Raw genomic sequence first — 20579 nt, 5'->3', positions numbered from 1 at the left:
CTATTATCCCTGTTTTATAGATGCGGAAATTGAGACTTAGAGAAATTCAGTCACTGAAGATTTGGCTAGCAGTAAAATAAGTAATAGACTTGGAACTAGACCCCAGGATTTACCCCACAGTTAAGACTGTTAGCTGCAATCATGCTGTGGTGTGTTTTTTTGTCTATAGGATTCTACATAAATGCACTGATGTTATTATCAACAAGTTATCTTGAATGTCACTACAATGTGTGTATATATATATATTCTATTGCATGTTTAAATCTGTTTCCCTCGGTGGTGTCTGGTAACAAATTAAACTTCAGGGGTATGATTTTCATTACTTTTTCCAAGTGAATGATTTTGAAAGCTATCAAAAGCATTTTTCTATTTTTAAAATTTTCCTTCAAACCAATGTTTCCTTTCAGAATTACAAAATAATTTAAAAAACATGATTATCTGATGTTAACTGTTAATCCTTAAGTATATAATTAAAATTTTTGTTCAATACTTGATTAAAAACTATTTCTGAATGTTCTGTCTTTATTCTACAGAATGATAAATAACGCTGATCATCTCTAGAAAAGATATTGATTCACCTCATGTAAAGTATGCTCAGTTCCTTTCCAGTGGTGTAAGTATCTAATTCTTCTCTTAATTTTCATCCTCTCAATTGTTTTAATAAAATTAAAAAATCATTATGATTATAATCCAAAAATGACAGCAGACATTTGTAGAGTTGAAGGAATTTTTTCATAGTTATGTGGTAAGGAATGAATTTTCAAATCTATCAACTTTCTCTTTTACCATTTCTGTTTCAAGTTTGAAGTCTAACATTAATTTTCAATTGAACATAAAATTACATATAATTTTAAACTGCTTAATAGCCTAGAAATTTGTGAAACAGATGGCTGGTATTAAATACCTTGTGACAAGCAGAATATTGGAAGAATGCTACCTTAATGCTGCCTTCTGTTTGCAAACTACTAAGCACCTTAGCCATTTTCTTTACCTACTGGGGATAATAATGTAGTTAAGTCTATTAGCTAATGTAGCTGGTAGACTTTTCTTTGGAGTCTGGCAAAAAATACAAATTGGATGGTAGTATTATGTAGAGATTTTTTTTGTGCTATGACATGAGCTGTAACCACTAGTTCATATTAAATAGGCCTCTGAATAAAAGTATTCTGGGAATTTCAGGTATTCGAGAAGATAAAGGATCTATTAGCTCATTAAGTTCATCTTTAGAGTCTAGTGCAGAGTGCCTTTAGCATAAGCATTTTCTAAAATTTGGTGCAATCTATATTTCAATTAAATTCCTTCTGTTTTGGTTGACAGTTCTATAATCCAGTAAGTAGACATTAAGATAGATTTTCCTTGTTATTTAGGTTTTTCGTTAAACTTTTTTCTTCTCTCATTGGCTTTATCATATATCGAAAAGTCTCTGGAATAGGCCAGGTGGTGTGAACTGTAGCCTGAGTTGCTGCTAAGTAGCTGTGTCCTTGGGAAAGGGAAGGCACTGTGTTTGCTTTGGGCCTGAGTTTCCCTTTTTTAAAAAATACAATTTATTTGTTAATGGCTATTTTCTATAACCATCAGAATGTAAGCATCATGAGGCCAGGAATTTTTGCCTAATTTGTTCCTTGTTGCATCCTCTCTGCCTTGTACATGGTCTGACACATAGGGGTCACTCAATCAATGTTAGTTGAATGATTTTTGTCTAAATGGTCTCCTGTTCTCTGATTGCACACCTAATTTATATCTCCCTCTATAAACTTGCATGTTTTTATCAACACTAGGATTTTATTTTCCCAAATGTGTATAAGGTGGCTGTAATTTAAAAATCTCAACCTTAATTAGTGGTAATTTAAAAATAACTATTAAAGTGTGATTGTAAATTGAATATAATCTTATTTTTCTCAAAATCTTTTTATTATGAAAAGAACATTTTTATACTATTATCTGTAGTCATAGTCTCTCTTCTTTGCGTTAGTCAGTTCTGCCATTGGTTTGAATTATAGAATCATTTTACCATACTGTGAAGCTCAATCCCCAGCAAATCTTCATTTCTTACTTATTCTCACTCTTGTCATTTTCTTACTTTAAAACTGCCTCTCCTTTGATGGTAATAATAATTGTGAGAGTAATGTGCCATAAATAGTAAGAAGGGCCTTAGTACATCTTTAGTTGGTTAATATTATGACTGATGCAATAATGTGTTAAATCATCATGGAATAAATACCATGTATGACAAACAAAACTAATATATGACTAGACCATATTTTGCCTAGTCATTCTAGATAAAAAGATAAAGACAGCAGTCAAGCTGAAGAAAATGCTGTGTTATCCAATAAGATCTTATTATCTGTTGATGATTTATAGGTAAGGTAGTTGTGTCATTTTTGCACATATGATTTCAAGATTAATCATTTGTGAATGCTTTAACCTTCATGCTTATAGGATTTAGTTTAAGAAAGTATGTTCTGGACCTCGGGCCTTATCCAAGAAGGGTTTACATATCCAAGTAGGGGTAAAATTTATTGTAAAATACATTTACTATTATAGTCTAATAGTATGGTCTTTTAGAATGTCAGTTTATGAACTGAGGCATAATTCCTGAATTTAATTGTTCTTTTATGCTTCAGACATTGTCTGTGTTATTACAGTGTCGAAATTCTTCTCACATCATTTTCAATTATTGTTGGCCTGAGTCTGCATTCAGATTAGTAATTTGAAGTGAAAGATGTTCCTTATCCTGTGAACAGTTCTTCTGCTACATAGGAAAATTAATTCAGTTCTTACATGTTATCTTTTTCTATTATAAAAGAATTGCTGGTATCATGGACTTAGATGACCTTTGTAGGTCATTTTTGCCATAATTTCATGATTATGTGCTTAAACTAGGTGGATTATAAGAAATAAAATTCGAAAATGACAGAATGTGTACCTTTGTTTATGTTAATGCCACTGGAATATTGTTCTCAATATCCAAGAAAGCTTCTAATCTTGGCATTTTCCTAGTAAAATATTGTACCTTCAGTGTCATATGCATGATTTGATCCTGCTCATTATGCCACTATCATTCTGCTCTATAGGAGTCATACATTTTATTCTAGCAATTGTAGATCTTTTTACTTTAGGTATATCTTTGTATTAGGGACCTCTCTTGGTGCAAGGCACAGACATCTAATTTAAACAAGGTGAAGCATAAATGGAAGTTTATGCTCTTACATAACAATATAGCAAGAAGAGCAGGGGTGGACTTCCGTGGTGGTCCAGTGGTTAAGACGCTGTGCTTCCACTGCAGGGGGCACACGGGTTCAATCCCTGGTGGGGAAGAAGAGCAGGGATGAAGTAGGGGCTTAGGAATGACTAGAACAAGGGATATGAACACTGTAGAACTTTCCCCTTTGCTCTGCATTTCTTAGTATGCCTGCTTTGTTTTCCTACAAACTAGCTTCTTCTGCATGGTGAGGAATATACCAGACTAACATCTTCCCACAGCTGAGCACAGTTACAGGGACTGTCCATCTTCCTTCTACTCTAACCTGAATATTTTGAGGAGAACAAGGCTTGGTTTCCTTGTGTGCCCACCCTGTTGGCCAGAAGGTAGGGTATTTTGAGTGACATCCCCAAGAACATGTGATTGGAAACAATGAGGCATTCTGTGCAGACAAAATAATAGGTGCCTTCTGTTATCTCCTTTTATGACTTTGGATTAAAAGTGTTTCCCATAGTCAAGGAATCTGAAATAACATAATATTACATTGCTTCAGATACTGTGGAATCTTTAGTTCTGGTAGTTCTAATATAAGCTTTAGGATGGATACTTTTCAATTAACAGGTTAAATTCTTGTAATTTATTTTAGTTTTATGCTAATATATACAGAGTGCTGTTCCATACAGAGAGACGTTTGAAGAATTATATACAGAATACTATCTGCTCTGATATAAATGGGATAGGAAAATATCATAATTGATTTTTTTTGTCTGTATAATAAAACAGTCCTTGAAATCTTGTATCTAAACAAGGTCAGTTTATGACAAATTTTGAAAGTATGAAGACCTTCAAAGCATGAAGTTAGCAATGGACAACTCCATTTTCAAGAGAAAAGGATAATGTATAGAAACCTGAATTTACCAAATCAGTAAGTTAAGAGGTAAATTATTTGGGTTACTAAAGGGATTTGGCAGCTACTTTTAAAAAGAACTTCCTAGGATTAAGAATTAATGTGTTAACTAAGCACTTGATAGAAAGGACCAAGGGCTGAGGGTTAAGATAGAAACTAAAGTGTCAAGTGTCTCTTATAAGCCATTAGGAAAATGTTTACACAGCTTTTTCAACAAATTTTGAGTGTAATATACCTACTGAAAAATGTACAGATCAGTAGTGTACAACTTGGTGAATGTTCATAGCTAGTGGACCTATGTAATGTAACTAGCATAGAACAGAACATTACCAACACTGCATAGCATTTTAATAATAGAGCATTTTTGTTAAGCAAGGTGTACTATTCTTTTGACATCAGTCAGGAGGAAAAGTAAATGAGTTACTCTGGTTGAAAGGTTTTTTTTTTCTCTCTCTCTCCCAAGTAGCTGATGGTATGTTATGGGGGGCGTGGGGGGGGGTGGTATATGAAGCAAACAAGAAAATTAGCAGAGTACAGTTGTAATTGCCAAAGATTTAGAATAGCTAATAATTGGCAACAGTCCAGGTGTCCAAAATAGAATGGTAAACAAAACTGTGGTATATTCCTACAATGAAGTACTATTCAGTAATAAAAAGGAACAAACTGCTGATACATACAACATTGTAGATGAATCTCAAAAACTTTATACTGAAAGAAGCCGTACACAAAAGAGTACATAGAAATTCCATTTAGATGAGGTTCTGGAACAGACAAAAGTAATCTGTCATGGGAAAAAAATCTGAGCAGTGATTGCCTCTGAGGGAAGAGGACAGGGACTGACCAGGAAGGGGCATGAGGGAACTTCCTGGGGTGATGGTAATATTCTGTAACTTCACAGGGATTTGAATTTCACAGGTGGATGTACTTCTCAGAACTCATAGATGGTAAACATAAATTTGCATATTTTATTTTATGTAAATTTTACTTCAAGAGAAAAAATACCTGAACAAATACTGAGCTCTAATTAATGATATACATGTGGAAGTATTTAGGGGGAAGTGTACAGATGTCTGTAACTGATTTTGAAATGCATCAAAAGATGAGATGAATAGAGGGATGGATGCATAAGGAATGGACGGATATGTAGTAAAGCAAGTAAAATGTTAATGGTAAAATCTAGGTGGTTAGTGTATGGGCATTCACTGTAAATTTATTTCAACTTTTCTCTGTGTTTAAAATTTTACATTATAAAACCTTGGAGGAAAAAACTAGGCAATCAGGAAAGAATGTAATAATCATGAAAACAGGACTTTTATGATGAATAGCTTGTCACAAATGAATATTGGAAGAGGGCAAAAGAAAATGTTTATAGGTATAAGGCAGATACTGTGGCCCATGGGCACAAATGACCTGCAGCATATTATTTTAGGTCCACAAAATGTTTGTTTTTATTTTTAATGAGCCTGTCTCTAAAACTAGAACTGTTTCACATAAAAATTATAGAGCTCTGCCTGCTTATTTTAATTTTATTTATTTATTTTAAAATTTTATTTATTTATATTTGGCCGTGTTGGGCTCTCTCTAGTTGCTGCCAGCGGGGCTACTCTTCGTTGTGGTGCGCGGGCTCTAGGCACGCGGGCTTCAGTAATTGTGGCGTGTGGGCTCTAGAGCGCAGGCTCAGTAGTTGTGGTGCGCGGGCTCAGTTGCTCTGCGGCATGTGGGATCTTCCCGGACCAGGGATGGAACCCGTGTCCCCTGCATTGGCAGGCGGATTCTCAACTGCTGCGCCACCAGGGAAGTCCCGCCTGCTTATTTTTAAAAGGACTTAGAAAACAAAGCAATCATTGCAATAGAATAGAGACTCCAAAGGTAGATACAGATTTGTGTGGAAATTTTGTATGTGATAAAGGTGGCATTTCAGACCAGAGAAGAGATGTATTACTCAGTAAAGCATATTGGACAAATGAGCTATCCATTTGGGAAAAGATAAAGCTCAAATCCTTTCACACTCATTAGGTAAATATAAATTCTAGATGGAGCAAAGATCTTAAATATTAAAAACTGTTACTAGAACCCCTAGTCCAGCAGTAGAGTGGTTTTATCTAAGTGGTTTAAACTGGAGATTTAAAAAAGGACAAAAGCCTGTGTCCCATATCATCTGATTCCAGTAAGTCCTGCCGTATATTGGAAAGCAGAATGATGCATGCTTTTGGAGTCAGTAAGGTTTAAATCTTTTCTATGTCTTAATCAGGCTTGTTTGCAAGATACAAAAGCATTGTGAACCTTAGTTTCCTCAACAATCAATCAATCAATATAAAACTTAAAAAGAAACTACAGAGGGTTGTCGTGAGGAACTGAGATTATATTACATGAAACTCTTGCCCAGTGCCTGCCTAGAGTGCATGTTCAATAAATTTTTAGTATAGAGGGATAGAGAAACAGATGTCCAACAGCTTAGGGGAACTGGCCCAGAGCAGAAGTTTACCTGGAAAGGATGAGAAAATTCTTTGACGTTTATTTCCATCAGCAGACACTTACTGAGAGCCTGCTGCATGCCATGCAACGTATTTGGCACTAGAACTATAAAAACAAAAATAGAAGAAATTCCCACTTAAAAAAATCTTAAGAAAGTCAGGTTTTATAAGAAAGGAATTCAAGTAGTGAGAATTTTTATGATATTTGACAACTCCCTTGAACTTAATATTGTTATTGACTCTGAGACATTTTCTGGTGTGCGACAGTATCTTGTGTTAGTTAAAGGAAGCATAATGTAGAAGCAATTTCCTAAGAAAAATGAATAGTTCAGTTTGGCCACAACCACGAAAGATCCATTTCTTGGGATAACTATTAAGAGAGAATACATTACAGAGATGAAATACTCATGAAATTGCAAAGTGGTGGGTGAAATGGTGCTTGATCAATTTTTTTATGTGCCTTTCTTACTTTTCCATTTAAATATTCTTGCTGGTTATTAGTATTTACTTGGGCTAAGCTTACCAAACTGTTTGTCTACAGTAAATGAAGTCACAGAGTTCCTAGGTCAGTTTTGCTGATAAAACAAAATATTACTGTTATTATAATATGATAATAATAATGTCTTAATCATTTTCAGTAAAGAAGTTGATATAGAAATATTTTATCTTCTTTGCATTCTCAATACATAATTATATATTCTTTGGTAGATATTGTAAATAAAGGAACTTAAAAAAAAATTTTTTTTGTTTTAGTTTGCTGGAAACCATGTCTCACTATACAGATGAACCCAGATTTACCATAGAGCAGATAGATCTGCTTCAGCGCCTTCGACGTACTGGAATGACTAAACATGAAATTCTTCATGCCTTGGAAACTTTGGACCGTCTTGATCAAGAGCATAGTGACAAGTTTGGAAGAAGGTCCAGCTATGGAGGAAGTTCATATGGGAATACTACCAACAATGTTCCAGCATCTTCCTCTACAGCTACAGCTTCCACACAGACCCAGCATTCTGGAATGTCCCCATCACCTAGCAACAGTTATGATACCTCCCCACAGCCTTGTACTACCAATCAGAATGGGAGGGAGAATAACGAGCGATTATCCACATCCAATGGAAAGATGTCACCAACTCGCTACCATGCAAACAGCATGGGTCAGAGGTCATACAGTTTTGAAGCCTCAGAAGAGGACCTAGATGTAGATGATAAAGTAGAGGAATTAATGAGGTTAGTTCCTTTCTTATTCAGAGTCCTCCAAATGTTTATGTTCTTAAGACTGATTTTGAGTAATAAAGCTGTATTTCAGCTCTTTACCTGTAAGAACTGTGATGCCTCCTCCCCCTTTAGTGATAAAGAAAAAAATTAAAATTTTTATGTTTTTAATTCAAAAACATTTAATTTTCTTCTCTACTTAAGTTCTTTCTCTTTGCTGCTTGATAAGTCTTTTCCATTCTCTCTGTTATCAAAGCAAAGGTTAGCCTTCTCTTTATGGCTCTAATCACTAACATCTGCATTTTCTGAATTTCTAACAAACATTATAATCCTTAAATCCATTGTAAGTACTTTTTCTGATCGGATGACTTTATCATGATATGTATACTCTTAATTTTTCCCTCCAACATGCCAATCAACAAAATAATTTTGAGCACCTATTTAAAAAGCAATGTTCTTAAGCAGAAAAATAGACATGGTTTCTACCCCTAAGAAGCTAAAGTTCTAATTTTAGCAATAGATGCCATACACACACACGCAAATTTAATGTTATCTATTACAAAATAAGTGTAAACACTTATAAAAGTTTGAAACACTGAGAAAAGAAGTGCAGTTTCAACAGAGGTGATTAGGAAAGGCTTCACCCTGGACCTGGGACATTTTGAGGGCAGCACTGATGTGCTTTCCATTGTTGTGTCTCCAGGATCTAGAACTGTCCTTAGCACATGTTAAGGGCTTAATATGTCAAGTGAATGGATGAATTTGAGCTAAGCTTTAAAGGATAGCTTCTGTTTTGAAATATAGGAGCTTTATTTAAAGTTAAGGGAATGGTAACAGGTAGAAAAGGCAAGACATGATTAGTCTTTATAAAAACTGCAGATTGGCTAGATACGGTAATAAGAATAGTATATTAAGAGGCACTACAGATTTGGGGAAGATTTGAATTCCATATACATAATTTATGTTTAACTTGGTGGAAATTAAAGGAGTTCTTTCAGGTCTGTAGGAAAGAGTTGATAAAAGCATTGTTTTCAGTAGATTATCACTACTGTAGTAGGGAGGAGAGCCTGCAGGTAGATTAGTTACAGTATATATAAAAGAAACTGTAGCAGGAATTTGTCAGAAATAAAATTATAACCTATAATTATGAGTTGTAGTTCTTCTGTAAGACTTTAGAACTTGAAGATAGTATAATGGTGAGTTAATACTGCCATATGGAAGATCTATCCTGTAGTACCACAAAGGTAAAATATCTTCTGAACAAACTGTCCTGAATTTATTTTTAGGGTGGAAATGCCATATAGGGAATTCTGGGTTAAATGGACTATTGTATCTATTGGGTCAGCCAAAAAGTTCGTTTGGTTAATGACTATGTTGTTCAATAAAGTTTTTGGTGGAAATGAAAAATGTCTTTTATTTTTACTTAATACCGAACGAACTTTTTGGCCAACCCAATAGATTTCGACGTAATTCCTGTAATGAGTAGTTTCATAGAGCAGCTACAGGACCCTATCATTTAGGCTTTGTGAAACTGAAGCTTTATTTAAGCTGGCCAAAGTTTAGATGTTCCTTTTGAATTTAACATCTATATCACTGTCAAGATTAAGAGAGAGGACCATTTGGGCAAATAGAGGTTACTTTAGTAGTTAAAATGTAAGAAGGTTAGCTTTTAATTATGCTAAGTAGAGTGGGTATCAACAGTAAAATTTGTTAGAATGCTAGGCTGTTTTTTGTTGTTGCTGCTGTCGTTAATCAGTTTTAATGAGCTTTAAAAATAATAGTTAGTTCCCAAATGTGTGTTAGCCTAACAAGAAATTTGGGTAAACTTTCTTTTTAACAAAAGTCTCTGGAAGACTGTCCAGAGTCTAAAACTTGACTATAACGATCTAAAAAATTGACTATTAACTCTAAGGTTATCATAATGTTGTAGTTCAGCTGTGTCCTCAAAATAAACAGAAAACCTATTTAGCCAGGACTAGGGTTTGTAGTTAAATCCAGCAATTACACACATTCAGGTGTCATCATTAGATATATATGTGTTTATAATTGTTATCAATATTTAATTTACATACATCCTACCTTGTTGCATAGGTAGGATACTTTATGGCTTCTTTCTTAGAACTGCTCCTGTGGTGTCCTCTACTCATCTAGTGGTCTCGTTGAACCTTCTGGCTCTGTGGTCCTCTGCCATTGCGCCCTCACCCACATCTGCATTCTTCCTTTGTGCCCACCTCTTGTTTTTCTCAAGTTTGCAAATAGTACCAATCCTTAGGTTTGAGGGAGAAGTTGATTACATGACTGGTTTCACTTTTAATCATTACAACCATGCTGTGTGTGAGATAGAGCAGAGAAATTGAGATTCACAAAAATTAAGTAATTGACCCAAAAAAACTTAAATATTAAGTGGCAGAGCTGAATTCTAACCCATGTCTTTATTACCAGTGTGTCTGTCGCTGGTATCTGTTGCCTCTCTAAATAGATTTTTCATGTGTGTAGATTTCAGTAAAATTTTAGGAATGGTGGTTAATGTAACTCAAGACAAAGTGTGAAAGCCATAATGGACTTATCTCCCACTCTTCCCCCACGTGATATTTGCCACATCAAATCGATCACTTAACTAGCCTAATGAGTTTTTATTTGGTAGAATGTTAGAGAAAGTTTTGAGTAGTGAATCTTTCTGAGTACCCTGTGCCCACATAGGGCTACACTGCCCTTTGCCTACTCAACACTGTGGTGATATAGTGGGTTGGATTTGGTGGTCTCTAGGTGGGGAGAATGGATACCTGAATGCCTTCCTGCCTCCTTTCCTACATATGTCATATGTAATTCACCTCTTATATGCTTACATTCCCCAACCTCCAGAGCACTCAGCCGTAACATAGAGCTTTCAAATTTCATAATCACTGGGTCCACGAACTTAACTCCTAATAATTTCCAGGTATACAAAGGAAGCTTTTTTTTTTTTTTGTAAAACTTGATTAATTTGTAACTGTATACCTGATTAGCTTGTTAAGAATCAGAGAGTAACTGCTACTTTTTCTATTTTTGGATTGATCAGGGTTAAAAAAAAAATGAAAGGGAAACTAGAATGTGAATTCTCAGCAAATTGTTGAATATAACATTTTAGGAAGGACTTTAAAGCCAGGAGCTAGAATAAAGACCAATTTTCCATGTTAATATTTTTTAAAAGCATCTGTTAATATATATGTTTATATATAGGTATATATGTACATCTGCTAATATAATAGTGTGTACCTATTAAAGTGTATCTGTCCTATTGTGTATATATAAAATAACAATTGAAATGAGGCTTAATCAGAATTAATAAACAATGTCATATAAAAGATATTATTCCTAACTACCCACATACTAAATTTCATGGATGTTTAGTATGTTATCTAGGATCCTGAGACTTTCTTCTGAGTTGGTTATCCATATGCCTAATAATAGCTTATTTACTTGTGTAGGTAGGGATTTATGTTCTATAAGACATAATAATCAGTTACCATGTTGTTCACACAGACAGAATAGCTTTTGTTTTAACATTATCTTTTAAAATTCTAAATTATGCTTTATCTCCATGAGTAGAAATTAAAGGGAGAAGGTTTTTATTCATATGTGAAAAAATTTGTGTGTAATTATATTTTCCCACCTGTGAAATAGTCTGTCTTGGTAGGTATTGCTCCATCTCTGGAAGTCTTTGAGATAGGTGTCTACTTTAAAGGGTCCTACAGAATGTGTAGTGTATATCAACTAAGAGAATATGGAAGATCTTAAAGCATACCACTTTTAAACATTCAGTCTTTAATAGCCTTTGTTCCAGAAAAGGGAGTATTACCGTTTTGAGCTAGTATACATAACTCTCTTCCATTCTGTTTTGGGAAGCTTAAACATATTTGATATTAAGAATTTAGAGCTGTTTTATAAATTATCTAGATCAGGTTTTCCATTTTACAACCTTTTATCTTCAACTACATTTGTTCATTCATGGAACAAATTAAGCTCTATTATATGCAAACCCCATGATGAATAAGACACAATCTTTGTGCTAAAGGACTTTGTAGGCTGGTAGGAGAGATAAGACCAGATCAGGAACAACTATAATACAGAATAGCATGTAATATATTCGCATGTGAGTAGTATAATCAAAATGGTAAAGTTAGTTATTGGAAGAAAAGATTTTTTTTAGCTCTGAGGATCAGGGAGAACTTCTGTGAATAGGTGGCAATTATTATTATTTTAAGATGTCTTTAAAAAGGGTAATTTCACGAAGAGGCATTACTGAGTGTGTGTAAGTGGTTAGATACAAATAGAGTGGTAGCTTATCTTAGAAATAAACTATAGAGTCAAAGAAAGATCAGCCTACACTTCACGTTTATTCCATAAGACTGGAGGATAGAAATCATGAGAAGTGTGAGATTTCATAAGATAAAGGAGGAAAAGTGGATTCATTCTCCTTAAAGATGTCAAATTTTAGATGAAGAGAGGAAGTAAGGAGTAGATGAGAGAGTTAGATTTGGAGTCAATGAAGGAGTTTTCACACCAGGAAATTGGTGACTTCACAGGGTACAGTGTGGACAACATTAGGAGAGGCAGGTCGTTAAAGAAGGTGGAATGAGTGAGGGGGAATATGTGAAAGTTTGAAGAACAAATTTAACCCAGTAGAATGGAAGTTTTTGAAATACATAAGAGAATTGGACACAGTGAAATTTAAATGCTGTTACTATTTTGAAAATACCTAGTGTAACCAACCAAATGACACAACACTTGTATCTAAATTGACTTTATAGAAGTCTTTTCATGGTGCCTTAAAATACCCAATGCAGATGTTTACTTCAGTCTTACATACTTAGAGCAGATTGTTTGTTTATTTTTTTCCTGGGATTCTTTCCAGGGTATTATAAAATAATAGTCATTGTTTATGTAGTGCTTTTACAGTTTCAAAAAGTTTTACGTTGAAGAATTAAAAAAATTTTTATACTATATACACACACACATTTGATATTAAATTTTGTTTAAATTTAATTTCAGTGCTTGGAGAAAAATCTTAAAAGGCTTGTGGTGGGGGGTATTAATGTTCTCATTTTACCAGATGATGAAACCAGCTTTATTAAATGACTTGCCCAAGCACACTCTTATCTTTTAAGTTTTATGGTTTTCTTCAACTTGAAAAAGTTTCTCTCTGGTAAAGCAGTTGAGTAAAGCGGTTTTTTTGGTTTTTTTTAAAACTCATTGTGGGTGCTTAGAAACTTGCCAAGGATCTAAAAATATAGTCTCTGAGAGAGGGTAAGTGAACTGCTGCTGTCTTGCAGACTTTTTGGTGTTCCTTCTGTCTTGCTGCAGTCCTTGGTAATATCATACTGCAGGGCTGTGAATAATTCACAAACCGGATATGCCCTACTGGAATAATTGAGTGTTATCTCCTCTTTGTGACTTAGTCTCTAGGTGAAATTGATTTTAAATAAATTGATTTAAATTCCAGTTTAAATGAGTAATCAAGAAAATACCATTTAATCATTTTCCCCACAAAAGCACATTTTTATTTAACCTTAATAGATAGTCTCTTAAACTCAGTTTTCATTTTCCTAGAGGGACACTCTATACATTGAAATGCAATGCTTTATTTAAATTTTTTCAGGTTAATTTTGCATCTGTATCAGAAACCAAATGATTTGGTTGTTTTATTTACATAAGCCAATTGAAATAGATACTGCTGAAGTTTATCTCTTGCTCTACTGATTGTCGATGGATATTTGACAGCCATATGGTAATGTAGACAGTTATTTTGTTTGACATTAAAATGTATTTCTTTGTGTCTTTTTCTTTCAGATACATAATTTTAAAATGAGAATGATACTTTTCAAAGAAATATTTCAAATATAAATAAGCATTGTAGAAGGAATCTAGGGAGTATCTAGATCAGTATGAGAAATTTCAAATATTGGATTAGGCAGTGGCCTCTTTATTTTCTTCCTTTGGGAATCTTTTTGATTAGGATTTCCAGCCAGTAGATGAGGAGTAGACTGGAGCTCCAGATTGGAAGCTGTCCCTACTGTCACTTCTCTGCTCTTTTCCGGAATTCCTGAAAGGGAGCATGGAATTCACCAACAGAGTGTACAGCTCCTCCTCAGCAAAGGACTGCAAATCTGCTCTGAGTGAATCACAGCTGATTCTTTGGGGATAGGATACTTTCTTTCCTTGTTCCAAATAATCTGTGGAGAGACTTGAGCTCCTATAAGGAGTCTGTGGATCATTCACAAAATGATTTGTGAAGATGTCATGATCCCTTTGTCTTAGATCAGGGGTTCACAAACCTTTTCTGTAAAGGGTTAGATGGAAAACATTTTAGACTTCGTGGCCAAGAGGCAAAATCGAGAATATAATATAGATACTCACGTACAAGAGAGAAAGCAAATGGTCACAAATTTTTATTTGCAAAATTCAATATAGAATAATTAATAATCAAATACAATTTTTAAAATACAGGCCTACTAATGAGAAGAATGGAATTTTTTGGTGGGAAGAGGATAATATTTTGCTTACTTCATGTTCAAAGTTAGTATTCCCTGTCCTCAAATTGATTGCGAATGTTCATCTGTGAAAACTATTCTTAGCTCATAGGTTGCATAAAAACAGGTGGGAGGCCAGATTTAGTCCATGGGCCGTAGTTGCTGACCGCCTGTGTTAGACCATAAATTGCCACTCTTCTGTTACTTTTGAGCTTGAATGAAAATCCATTTATGTAATCCCTTTGAACATTCAAAGAGAAATTGGTCTTTAAGGCTTTAAGTATAATTTTTACTGAAGTATTCTGTTTGTTCTGGTGGAGAAACGGAAATCTTGCCGTTCATTGTCATTCTAGTGAATGTCTAGTCTTTAGAGAATTTGTTGAATTTTTAAATAAGGTAAAAATTTATAAGGCATCTAGTGAAGGAACAATTAGGTCTATAATATGTAATCCCAAGGACACAAAATATAGTGTAGTTTTAAGTATTAAGCATTCTGTATATTACATGTACTAGGAAATTAATGTCTTTTATATTAAAATTTTATATTCAACCCATCCTGCTTAAAAATTTTTTGGTTTATTCAGGACAAAGAAGGCAAATTAAAAGGCAAAGCCTTCTTAAAACGGCTAATATTTTAGCAGTTGTGAGAATGATGATTTCTATTCCTTTAACAAAGGTTTTCAAATGAACTGAACATTATTTATGCAGTTGCATAGTTAACATGCGAAACCACAGTCTACTCACAACTGATTTTTGTTGTTGTTGTCGCTTTTTATTTTTCTAGGATTTCTGTCTGTGTAAGATATATTCATTACCCAGTAATGAAACTTTGTATATACCATATGGCAGCCTTGTTCCTAATGTGAATTATAAACAGCATGCGATTAACCATCCTCTGGTATGAGACTTATATCTACTGTGGCATTCACTAAAGCGTCTGTCTGATGGTGTGATGTTTTAGGACTTGAATATTTGGTGTTTCTTGGTTTGTTTTAATTTCATATTTTCACACAAGCTTGGTCTGTTTACCTTTATTTTTGTGTCCTTTCTTTCTATGTTCTCCCACCTCTCTGCTTCACCTTTCTTAGCAAAGATGAGGATTTCTACCTTCAACATACATTGTTGGTCTTGTCTTCTGTTTTTGTTAGGAGGGACAGCAGTGTGATAAAAGAGGAAATCAAAGCCTTTCTTGCCAATCGGAGGATTTCCCAAGCAGTTGTTGCACAGGTAACAGGTAAGAGCTGAAGAGTCCTTTATTCTGGAATCTTGTCTAGTCTCTGCCTTCTGGTGCAGATGTTGGAATATTGCTTGCATTTCTGCATTGCAGTGCAGATCTGTCAATTTAGGCATAATGATGTATGCCTGTGATTTAAAACCCATTGTCTCCGACATCTTGGAACTTCTCCAGTGAATTTTGTTTTTTTTTACTTGTGCTAGTAAATTTTATAGCATTTGTAATAAGCACAAAATTCCCTATTTTATGGCTAAAAAAGGATTCTCTGGTTTTCTTGTAATTGTGACAGAGCTTATGACACATGCACATCCAACTGCTATCTACATTTCATATTTTTAAAAGCTTCACAGTCCTCCAAATCCAATCCCCGATTTTACCAATTAAAAAATGATTCATGAGAGTAAAGGAAGTTGTGTTTTTTCAACCACTTTTCTGTATGTGAAAGCTTTCCTCAAAGCATTACTGAGAAGATAAGAATTACCAGTGTCTTCTCTTTGTTTTTTTATATCCCATCCCATTACCTACCCCACCGCAGCCCCATCCTGAGTATGTGGTGTATATGTGTCATTCTCTATTCAGATTGCATTTTTTATGGAGTTCTTGAATTTTGGGGTAGCATGTGTTTTCTTTGTTGGTCTGTAGTCTTCCTTTCTTGGATATCAATGATTTATAAGACCTTAATAAAATCAACTATGTCTTAGTCATGAGAGGAACCAGAAACTCTTTCAACTACATGTTGTAGTTGATACATTGTTGTGTGTTGTACATTGATGGATATGAAAATTAATTTGTTCCTCCCCTTCTTTTTTTTAACATGCCACTAGCAGCTCTGTGACTTTGGGCTTTTTAGCCTCTGCACCTCAGTTTCTTACTTCTACAATGATATAGTTGGATCTGATCTTTAACAGTACCTTCCAATTTTAAGATACTATTTCTGTTCTCTAGACATTGATACATATTGAAGCTCATTTACCTAAAAGGTTGTTATTGACCATTTATTTGGTTAAGAATGAAACTTGAGATTTCAGAAGTCTTAAATTTCACCCCAAAAATCTAAGTTCAGCCAATCTTAATATGTGTGTAACATATTACACTAGTAATGTATTTTTATAAATGACACTTCCGTTCGTGGTAAAAAAAAAATTTAATTAAAGGCATGTCCCTTCGCCTAGAAATCTTAAACAAAAGGACAGTGTGAATTTAATTTTTGTAATCTTCAGTTGTTTTTCAATAGGCTATTTAAAATAAATTGTTACCTTTATCTTCAAGGATTAAGGCATGGTGCTAAGGGCATTGTAAGGGCAAATTAAGTGGGTTTTACCAAAACCCACTGATGTGCACTATGAAAAGATGGAGCGTTGTCTTTCAGGACTTTTATTTCAGCCCCCAAGATTAGTAGCAATAGTATCTTCTAGTTTGTCAGCCTTAAAAAAAAAAAAAAAAAAAAAGACAAAATTGTACTGTTGTAAACAGCATTATAAAGTTGATTTTGCCCAAGTGGAAATATTTCTGAATGTCTTGAATACCTTGAATCTTGAATCATCTTGGACTTTTAAAATAATATCTTTTGAAACCCATCAGACGTTGATGCAAATTATAATAAAATACCTTTAAAAGGAATTTCTTAGACATATATAAAGCATTAGTTATACCATTCATCAAATCCTGCCTTTTTGGGGTTTTTGTTTGTTTGTTTGTTTTGTTTTTTCTATTCAATATTTTTCCTTAAGTTTTTTTAAAACTTATTTTATACTGGAGTATAGCCGATTAACAATGTTGTGATAGTTTCAGGTGCACAGCAAAGGGACTCAGCCATACATATACATGTATCCATTCTCCCCAGTACTGCCGTTTGGAAAGGGAAATTAAAAGATGTTTTAGCATCTTGCTACTCAAAATGTAGTCCATGGGACAGCAGTATTGGAAGCTTATTAGAAATGTAAAGATACAGAGTATCACGCTATACCTACTGAATCAGAATTTACATTTTAACCAGATCTCCAGGTGATCTGGGTGTGAGAAGTGCAGTTCTAGGAGACTGGTAAGCTTTCCTGATACTAACTTCAATGGATTGGCACTGTTTAACATTGCCCCAGTCAGTGACAGTCATCATGATGCCATCTCCTGTTTTGAAAGCAAGAGTTGAAATTTTTACACAGGTATTATCTGTTATAACACATGGACTTTTCTTTTGCCACTGTAATCATAGGATTTGGTACTGTTAAAACTTCTTCCTCCCACTTCTGCCTCACCCCAACTTATTCTTCCTTCTCTTCATTCCTAGTCCAAAAGCTCGTTCATTTCCCCTTGATCAGATATCTTTAATGGTTCTCCATTGTCTAGAAAATGAAACTCTTTGTAATCTACTCCAGCCTTCTCTTTATATCCATCTCCTATTCAGTATAATCCCTAGCTGGATTCAGCTACGTGCCGTTTCTAGTATTCTGCTCACCTGGATGCTAATAAATCGTTGACTGTGCCTAGGATACCTTCACCTCCTCACCTTGGTCTTATCAATTCCTGTTTATCAACATTACCTCAGTTATTATCCTCATTCTGACTTCTTTGATCACTTTAGCCCATGTAGACCTCTCTTTTTTCTGAAATTAATACACTTAGTTTACCACCCTGAGATATTATAGTAGTATTCTATAAAAGCAGAGATCTTTCTTAGACATGCTCAAAGAGTCTAGCATTGCACATACTCTCTGAAGATCTCATGTTTACCTAGAAAGGGAGTATTGGTGAAGCTAACACAAGCTACACATGTGAAAATTTATCCAGTATGACTTTGTCCAGTGATGTTTCCCCTCTAGAAATATTAATTTGCTCAACAAATGCAGCAGAAATTCCTGCCCTTAAGGAATTTGTATTTTTCTTTTATCTACTTTAATTCAATTATTTACATAAGGCAGGGGAATGAGGATGATTTGTAACCAGATTGGTTCATTGTCCCTTTGGTCAACTAACTGAATTCATGTATTTCTCATGTATTACTGTGTTACATTTTCACCCAGCCTGTCTAGCCATCAAACTAAACTCAGGGGCAGTGCTTTTTATTCCAGAAAAGACATCCAGCTACAAAATGGTGAGTTAGTGAGAATCAGTATGAAGCTTGGCCCTCATAATTGGCCCACCTGAGATAGAGTGGCCGGAGTGAGGAAGCCTTCCAGGTGCCCAGGGCTCACTCCTTGGGGTACCTGATTAATATATAGGCACATTTTTCTGTCTAAACAAATTAATCAAGTGTATCTTAAAAGAATGTCTACCTGATGAAATCTACCCCAAAATAAAGTTTAGGATATAGTGCTCTGGAATCTGTCCTGTATTGGAGTCTCTTAAAGTCAGTTAAGTTTAACTCTAATATGTGAAATAATGAAATAAATCAACCTTGGGATAAAAATGAGAACGAGTGGTGCATAACAAAAGGAAATGCTAAATAAAAATGTGTAGTGAGGTGCAAAATTATAACACATGGGCTTGTTCCAGGAACAAAATACAGCGCCTTCTTTTTATAGATTGGGAGGATTTCTATAATAAGATAAACAAGAAGTTCATGGGTGGGGTCTGTATAAATAATATCCTACTGATAGGAAAAATGACAGTATAAACAGGATATAATAACAGTGCCTGCTGAATTTCCCAGCATGTTATTTGTAGCTTTTTTCACAGAGTCACAGCTGCTCCCACCAAGGGTGGATTTTTACCTCTGTAAGAGGTCGAGCAACTTTCTAAATTCTCACTAACAGTGGTGGGGTGGGGAGCATACATAGCCTTTGCTTTAGTAATAAATAACATATGTTTTATATTCACTTTCAGGGTGAAACATTTTCTTGGGCTATTAGAATTCTTGAAACATGATTTTCTTTTTAAATGACCTCTGGGAAAAATCACGCTGGCAGAATAAATGAGTAAATGGGCAGTGCTTGAGTGAGTGCTTATCAGCTAAATAAATATACTAATTAGATTCATGTCCTCTTAAAAAATAAATAAGTGAAAGAAGAAAAATTAATCATCTCTGAATTTTAAGAAATTTATCATAATTCTGTTTTCTTGAATGATAGCAGTATAATGGAAAAGTGACCGTTAAACTTTTGAATCCCAAAATTCTAGTCCTTCTGTCAAATAACCTAGTAATCCAGGACAAATCACATAACTTCTCTGAGCCTCAGTTTCTTTATTTATAAGACGAGGGGTTTGACCAAATGTTTTCCAAGTATCTTTTCTAGTTGTCAAATTTCCGTTCTGTTTTTAAACTGTTAAGTACATTTAACAAGTATGCACTTTACCCCTATCTAGTGACTCTCATTCCCAAAATGTAAGAATTTGTATAAAGAGAAGCTCTGAAACAGTTTCAGAAGTGTTCCAGCTGTATTCAGATCACTTCCCTTTTCTTAGTTATCTTTAAAATGAAGAATAAAAGCACTACATATTCAATTTAATTATGATAACTTCTTTACAAAGTAGAACTTCAGACCAGACACTAAAAACCAACTAAAATGTCAATATACCTTTTTTTAAAAATAGACTTTATGTTTTAGAGTAGTTTTAGGTTCACAGCAAAAGTGAGCAGAAAGTATAGAGAGTTCCCATATACCTCCTGCCCCTCCACACACACACAGCCTTCCCTACTCTCAGCATCTTGTGCTAGAGTGGTACTTTTTTATAATATGAACCTACGTTGTCACCCAAAGTCCATAGTTTACTTTAGGTATAGATGGTTTTGTACATTCTATGGGTCTTGAAAAAAGTGTAATGACTAGTATCTACCATTATAGTATCAGAAGATGATACTATAGTTTCATTGCCTGAAAATCCTCTGTACTCCACCTATTCAACCTTCCCTCTCTCTCCCCTAACCCTTGGCAACTGCTGATCTTTTTACTGTCTCCATAGTTTTGCATTTTCCAGAATGTTATCATATTCTTTTCAGGTTGGCTTCTTTCACTTAATAATACGTATTTAAGGGTCTTTAATGTCTTTTCGTGGCTTGATAGTTCCTTTCTTTTTAGTGCTAAGTAATATTCTATTGTCTAGA

At 34.5% G+C, this 20579-nt stretch overlaps 1 protein-coding gene across 20 annotated transcripts in view; it reads left to right on the top strand.

Annotated features, from left to right (window-relative positions):
• HMBOX1 (homeobox containing 1) overlaps positions 1-20579 on the top strand; it is a 185702-nt gene that overhangs the window by 81719 nt on the left and 83404 nt on the right. For 9 of the 20 annotated variants that reach the window (XM_082402831.1, XM_082402830.1, XM_082402829.1 and 6 more), the window contains exons 2-4: positions 534-613; positions 7337-7813; positions 15456-15541. In XM_082402831.1, the coding sequence (XP_082258957.1) occupies positions 591-613; positions 7337-7813; positions 15456-15541 (586 nt within the window). In that variant the 5' untranslated portion in view covers positions 534-590. Of the gene's footprint in view, positions 1-533; positions 614-4011; positions 4128-7336; positions 7814-15395; positions 15542-20579 lie in introns of all 20 variants that reach the window. The other 11 variants (XM_082402834.1, XM_082402833.1, XM_082402832.1 and 8 more) reach the window with 3 other exon arrangements.

This window comes from Balaenoptera borealis, assembly GCF_965194805.1.
Source record: "Balaenoptera borealis genome assembly, chromosome: 8".
In the NCBI taxonomy this organism is placed as follows: domain Eukaryota; kingdom Metazoa; phylum Chordata; class Mammalia; order Artiodactyla; family Balaenopteridae; genus Balaenoptera; species Balaenoptera borealis.
Note: the sequence above shows the minus strand (reverse complement) of the source record. Positions and strands in the feature narration are given on the sequence as shown.